The 7500-nt window shown below is 41.5% G+C and overlaps 1 protein-coding gene across 3 annotated transcripts in view; it reads right to left on the bottom strand.

Moving 5' to 3' along the window:
• The window catches only part of LOC101863488, a 24995-nt gene extending 21450 nt beyond the window's left edge, over positions 1 to 3545 (bottom strand). For 2 of the 3 annotated variants that reach the window (XM_013091032.2, XM_035973718.1), the window contains exon 1: positions 3403 to 3545. In XM_013091032.2, the coding sequence (XP_012946486.2) occupies positions 3403 to 3494 (92 nt within the window). In that variant the 5' untranslated portion in view covers positions 3495 to 3545. The remainder of the gene's footprint in view (positions 1 to 3402) is intronic. The other variant, XM_013091031.1, reaches the window with a different exon arrangement.
• Between the last annotated feature and the right edge of the window lie 3955 nt (positions 3546 to 7500).

Here is a 7500-nt window from a genome sequence, read left to right as displayed (position 1 = left end):
GAAATGACGGTTCGAGGTCTCCACTTTTTAATTCAAGAATCGTTCGCGTTTCTTACTCATGGAATACTGACTTCAAAGTAGTTAAGACATAAATTTACAAATTACAGGGTTTTTTAAAATCCCACAAGGGTATTACTGTTGAGTCTAAACTCACTAGATTGTAGATCTAGATTTCTAGATCTAGGCCTACTCACTTAGTCACCCGAGCCCCCAACTTTTAATTAGTTAAAACCGTTCGGCTCACCGTGTGACATTTCCAATCAAACACTAAACAACCCTAGATCTAGCATTAAGCATTGCCATTATACTCATTTGTTAGAGAATGCCATTCTAAGTCGGTAATGATAATAATAGTAATAGGAAGCTTACTTGGTTGACTAAGCGTTCGGCTCACCGTGTGATATACAATCAAACTCTTTTCTAAACAACCCTAGATTTAGCTCTACAAAGTGCCCAGCTGAGATAGATCTAACATTGCCATTAGATCTAGAATCTAGATCTAGTCATTAATTAGTGAATGCCAATACTCGGTAATAGAGGAAGCTTAAATTTGTTTTACTAAATTAGTATTAGTAATTAGGGTTAGGCTCACTGTGTGCTATTCCCATCAAACCTCAAACAAACTTAGATTTAGCTCTACAAAGGCCAGTACATTGCATGCAGTTCCAGTGGACATTAGTTAGTTATAATAAGTTAGGGACTACTAAGAAGGAGAGGCAAGCCTAGGCCTAGGTCTAGATTCTAGGTCTAGATCTGGTCTCTCTCTCTCGGGAGACTCTCTGAGTCTTGTTTGGTTCTACACGATACAACGTAACAACATCTAGAGTCTAGATCTAGATCTATAGTAGCCTACACTGCCCAGCTTTAAGCTACAATAAACCACCACAGCCATCTGATCATTACCTTAGGTTCTGAATTCAGATCAACAAGGCACAGACACACGTTCGCTACTGTATGCAGTTTCGCGACAACGCGGCTTCCGCTTGGCAAATGTTTATGTTTCTGAGCACAAACGAGGGGTGGTGTGCAATCAACCTAAGAAAACCGATGGAAGTCGTGACTGACCTTAGGTTCTGAATTCAGATCAACAAGGCACAGACAACACGAGAGAGAGAGAGAGAGAGAGAGAGATAGAGAGAGAGAGAGAGAGAGAGAGAGAGAGAGAGAGAGAGAGAGAGGAAGAGAGAGCAGGGGAAAGTGCTAGCAAAACAACCTAAGAAAACCGATAGAAAGACAGAGACAAACAAAGAAAAAGAGACAAACAAAGAAAAAGAGAGAGAGAGAGAGAGAGAGAGAGAGAGAGAGAGAGAGAGAGAGAGAGAGAGAGAGAGAGAGAGAGAGAGAGAGTAGAGAGAGAGACTGCTCGATTGAAATTATGACACTGTTCTTTTCTTCAAATTGTGATTCCTCCAAGTCCAAAAACGGAGGAAAACGATCGTTCATCGAAAAGACATCCGCAATTTTCATTTAGGTCTAGAGATCTAGATCTAGGCTAACCTCGAAACTAGATCAATGATTTATCTGTGTCTATCTAGACCTAGGCCATAGATCTAGATCTAGAAGAACCTAAGTCTAGGTCTAACCTGAGCCAAGAGGGCGCTGAAACTTTCCGAATTCACAAAAGAGTTCCCCTACCGGGTCTGTATACTTCGTGACTTTGTTCCCGGTTACCGGGTCTGTATACACTCCCTATTTAAAATTAATACCTACAGAACGACAGTGACGCAGTCGGTTTAAAAATTGAGGTTCCGTGCGGGGATGTCCGTCCGCACCAAAACTATTTTGGCCCGTGCTGTAGCCCTTCCAACGAAAAGACACGCTTTTTTTAACGGATGACTTGGGACAGATGGCACCGATTGTTATCGAGCTACCGTTCCCGGTCTTGTTCCATTTACATCAATATCCGTAAGAAAATAGTTCCTCCTGACTCATATCGAGCAATATTTTATTCTGGCCTCTCAAGAAAAGTGCCCTTCCACACCAATCTGTAACGTTGAAATGAGTATTGCTCGAAAAGACAAAACGGGGTTGTCACGCGTTTAGAGGGCACTCTTTGGGAGAATTAGGGGTCCCGGCCTTATTCCATAGAAATAACTCGCAATCGGAAACACAAACGGAAGCCGATTAAAAAAGCTGGCTTGAGTTGCCAGGGTCACAATGCCACCCGATGAAGAAAAAAATCAGGATGAAAATATTCTAAAATAGAACGACAAAAAAATACCGAAGACAGCTTTTTTACCCTACTTCCCTTTTTGTTTCCGACTACAAACTCTTAGTGCTATTTCTTTGGAGTTAAGCCGGGACCACTCCTATCGAAGAATGCCGTTTAGAGAATTGAGGCTAAAAGTAAACGGGATCGAAAGTTATTCGCCAAAAAATCTAGGCCTATGCTTTTGCGTCGGACGAGCGCAGAAAATTTCCCAAACTGAAATGACGGTTCGAGGTCTCCACTTTTTAATTCAAGAATCACCCGCGTTTCTTACTCATGGAATACTGACTTCAAAGTGAACCATTAAAGAGACACATTTAAAAATTACAATTTTATTGATCCCAGAGGGGCAGTTTGGTTAACGGTGTCAACACACCGACATTTGCTTGTCATTACTGTTGAGTCTAAACTCACTAGATCTGGACCCACTCACTTACTTAGCCAACCGAGCCCCCAACTTTTAATTAGTTAAAACCGTTCGGCTCACCCTGCGACATTTCCAATCAACCACTAAACAACCCTAGATCTAGCTGTACAAAGCCAAGTCCTAGCATTAAGCATTGCCATTACTCATTTGTTAGTGAATGCCATTAGTCGGTAATAATATATATAATAATAGGATTCTCACTCGGTTGACTAGAAGCCTTTGGCTCACCGAGTGATATTTCCAATCAAACACATTTCTAAACAGCCCATGATTCTAGCTCTACAAAGTGCCCAGCTCAGATAGATCTAGCATTGCTATTAGATCTTGATCTAGAATCTAGATCTAGATTCTAGTCCTTAATTAGTGAAGCTTTTGTTTTATTAAATATTAGATCTAGATCTAGATCTAGATCTAGTTATAAATTAGTATTAGAATCTTCTAGATCTAGTATTAGATCTAGTATTAGGTATTAAGGTTAGGCTCACCGTGTGCTATTCCCATTATACACAAAACCCTAGATTTAGTTCTACAAAGGCCAGTCCTACCCCTGTACACTGCATGCAGTGCCAGTGGTCATAAGTTAGAATCTCTATACTAAGTAGTAAGTTAGGGACTAAGACTAAGAGCTAAGAAGGAGAGGCAAGCCTAGCTATGAGTCTTGTTTGGTTCTACACGATACAACATCTAGAATCTAGATCTAGATCTATACTAGCCTACACTGCCCAGCTTTCAGCTACAAAAACTACCATAGCATTCTGATCATTACCTTAGGTTCTGAATCCAGATCAACAAGGCACAGACAGCACGTTCGCACAGTATCTGGTTTCGCTTTCGAATGAGAGACAAGGCACGGCGCATGTCAAGTAAAACTTCCGCTTCCGATTTTTCCTAATTTCTGAGCACAAACGAGGGGTGACCAAGCGAGTTAAACTATAATATACAGAGAAAGAGAGAAAGAGAAAGAGAGAGAGCGAGTTAAACTATAATATACAGAGAGAGAGAGAAAGAGAGAGAGAGAGAGAGAGAGAGAAAGAGAGAGAGAGAAAGAGAGAGAGAGAGAGAGAGAGAGTTAGGTGTATGGGGAGATAACAACTTAAACTTAATGGGCTTTCAAACGATTGTCTTTCTCTTTCATGAAGGGTTTGTCCACTGAAATAAAATACGCACACAGTGCGTCTTTATCGAAGAGCGCAGACCTCCGGGACACACCGGGAAGAGCAGATTTGCACACCTCGTCTTTTTTCTGTGCTTTTGTTCGTGCACCAACATGTTTGTCTGTACTTCGGTCTGTTGTGTAATAATGGTTAAGGCTGGATCTTCTTCTTCTTCTTCTTCATCTTCTTCTTCTTCTTCTTACTTCCTCCCTCCACACCCCCACTTTCTCTCATTTCTCATTTGTAGATAGCTTGTACACGTGGCTACTAGTATCGATTACTCAATGTACATTACTACTCTAACTTTTTTAGCTTCCCGTTAAAAATCTTTAGGTTTAGAACTCAAAGTCCCATATTTTGGATAAGAAACATAAGTTTTAAGGAACACAGTCCCGTACAGTGGTTTAAGATGTTTGCATTGTGAGATATAACGTGCGATTCTGAAATAGTTGAGTATCGATATTTGCCATTTTCGATAATATACCAATAAACGGCATTTTAACAAATTTCCTTCTTTCCGATTCATGCCAATTTTCAGTACATGTGCATTATAGAGGAAGGTTTTCTGGTTCTAATGACCTAGACAGAGAAAGAGAGAGAGAGAGAGAGAGGGGGGGGGAGATAGAGGGGGGAGGGGAAGAGAGAGAGGGGGGGTATGGTGTGTGTGTGTGTGTGTGCGTGCGTGCGTGTGAGAGAAAAAGAGAGAGAGAGAGAGAGAGAGAGAGAAAAAGAGAGAGAGAGAGAGAGAGAGAGAGAGAGAGAGAGAGAGAGAGAGAGAGAGAGAGAGAGAGAGAGAGAGAGAGAGAGAGAGAGAGAGAGAAAGAGAAAGAGGGTGGGTTGGAGGGGACAGAGGGGGGGATTAGGGGTTATGGGGTGACAACATCTTTGCCCCTTATTTTCAAAATATTTTTTTTCTCTTTCACGAAATGTTTGGCGATGATTTGTATTTTCCGCTAGACTGGAAAAATTTTAATATACGCCCAAAGTGAGCTTTTTCTATGAGCGCAGACCTACGGGACACACCGGGAAGTGCTGCTGACTCTCTCTCTCTCTCTTTTTCTCCCTCTCTTTCTCTCTCTCTCTCTCCCCTCTCTCGTCCTGTCTTTTTTTCCTGAGTGTGTGCGTGAGTGCGTGCAAGCGTGTGTGCATGCGTGCGTGCGTGCGCGCATGAATGCATAATGTGCGTGTGTTTGTGTGCGTACAATATATGTATATATGGCTGTCGCATTGGCCTTTTATCGATAATTTGTCTCACTTATATTATATGAATGTACGAATAAGAAAACAACTCAAGCCCGACTTTCGACTGGAAATGTTTTAATGAAATATACCTATTTCGGGTCGGACTTCCAAGCGCGCGCGAGTGTATGTGTGTGTGTGTGTGTGTTGGTGTTGGTGCGTGCGTGTGTGCGGGATTGAGGATGCGTGAGAACTCACCGTCTCCTTGTCGCTGGCAAACGGCTGGCGCTGCTCCTCTCCAGACATGATACTGCGTCCGCGAAGATTCCGAGATCGGGGGAAAGAGAAGGGGAAAAATGGACCTGACCAAAACTGTTACGGTTACCAGGTCAGAGGGCTTGGAAACGTTATTTAAAATTAATACCTACAAAATGACACTGACGCAGTCGGTTTAAACATGAGGGACGGAGCGGGGATGTCCGTCCACACCAAAACTATTTTTGCTCGTGCTGTAGCCTGTCCGATGAAAAGACACGCTTTTCTTACGGATGACTTGAGACAGACGGCACCCATTGTTAATGTTATCGAGCTACCGTTCCCGGTCTTGTATCAGTTTGTCCCATTTACATATCGATATCCGTAAGAAAATAGTTCCGCCCGACTCATATCGAGCAATATTCTGGCCTCTATAAGAAAAGTGCCCTTCCACACCAATATATAACGTTGAAAAAAGTTTTGCTCGAAAAGACAAAACGGGGTTGTCACTCGTTTAGAGGGCACTCTTCGGGAGAAGTAGTCCCGGCCTAATTCCGTAGAAATAACACTTGCAATCGGAAACAAAAAAGGAAGCCGATTAAAAAAATAATGTGGGAAATATTCTAAACTTGAAGTAAGGAAAAAAAATTACCGAAGACAGCTTTTTTATTCGACTTCTGTTTTTGTTTCTGACTACAAGTCTTAGTGTTATTTCTATGGTGTTAAGCCGGGATCACTTCCCTCGAAGAGTGCCGTTTAGAGAATCTAGGTTAAAAGTAAACGGGATCAAAAGTTATTCGTTATTCAACAAAAAGTCTAGGCTTATGCTTTTGTGTCGGACGAGCTGCGAAAAATTTCCCAAACTTAAATGACCGTTCGAGTTCAAGAATCGCTCGCGTTTCTTACTCATGGAATACAGACTTCATAAATTTACTAATTATACTAATTACAGTTTTTTTTATCCCACAAGGGTATTTTCTAGATCTAGATCTAGATCTAGGCCTACTCACTACTCACTTAGATCTAGATCTAGATCTAGGACTATTAATTAGTTAAAACCGTTCGGCTCACTGTGAGACATTTCCAATCAAACACTAAACAATTATAGTCATTTGTTAGTGAATGCCATTCTAAGTCATTTGTTAGTGAATGCCATTCTAAGTCAGTAATGATAATAATTTTCTAAACAACCCTAGATTTAGATCTACAAAGTGCCCAGCTGAGATAGATGTAACATTGCCATTAGATCTAGAATCTAGTCATTAATTAGTGAATGCCAATACTCGGTAATAGAGGAAGCTTAAATTTGTTTTACTAAATTAGTATTAGTAATTAGGGTTAGGCTCACTGTGTGCTATTCCCATCAAACTTCAAACAAACTTAGATTTAGCTCTACAAAGGCCAGTACATTGCATGCAGTTCCAGTGGACATTAGTTAGTTATAATAAGTGAGGGACTACTAAGAAGGAGAGGCAAGCCTATGCCTAGGTCTAGATTCTAGATCTATATTTATATTTATAATAATTTATATCTAGATATATAGATCTAAGGAGGTCTAGATCTGGTCTCTCTCCCTCGGGAGACTCTGTGAGTCTTGTTTGGTTCTACACGATACACCATCTAGAGTCTAGATCTAGATCTATACTAGTCTACACTGCAAAGCTTTCAGCTACAATAAACCACCACAGCCATCTGATCATTACCTTAGGTTCTGAATTCAGATCAACAAGGCACAGACAACACGTTCGCAACTGTATGCAGTTTCGCTTTCGAATCAGAGACAACGCGGCTTCCGCTTGGCAAATGTTTATGTTTTTTCTATTTCTGAGCACAGACGAGGGGTGGTGTGCAATCAACCAGAGAGACAGAGAGACAGAGAGACAGAGAGACAGAGAGAAAGAGAGACAGAGGGAAGAGAGAGTGAGAGACAGAGAGACAAAGAGGGAAGAAAAGAAAGAGAGAGAGAGAGAGAGGGTGACAGAGAGAAAGAGAGAGACAGAGAGACAGAGAGAGATAGAGACCGAGAGAGACAAAGAGAGAGAGGCAGAGAGAGACAGAGGGAAGAAGAGAAAGAGAGAGAGAGACAATAAGACAAAGAGGGAAGAAAAGAAAGAGAGAGGGGGGGAGAAAGAAAAAGAAACAAAGAGAGAATGAGTGGGGAAATGAGAGAAAGAGAGAGAGAGAGAGAGAGAGAGAGAGAGAGAGAGAGAGAGAGAGAGAGAGAGAGAGAGAGAGAGAAAAGAAAGAGAGACAGAGAGAGAAAGAGTGAGAGTGAA

The sequence above is a fragment of the Aplysia californica genome, unplaced genomic scaffold (genome assembly GCF_000002075.1).
Source record: "Aplysia californica isolate F4 #8 unplaced genomic scaffold, AplCal3.0 scaffold01906, whole genome shotgun sequence".
Classification (NCBI taxonomy): domain Eukaryota; kingdom Metazoa; phylum Mollusca; class Gastropoda; order Aplysiida; family Aplysiidae; genus Aplysia; species Aplysia californica.
Note: the sequence above shows the minus strand (reverse complement) of the source record. Positions and strands in the feature narration are given on the sequence as shown.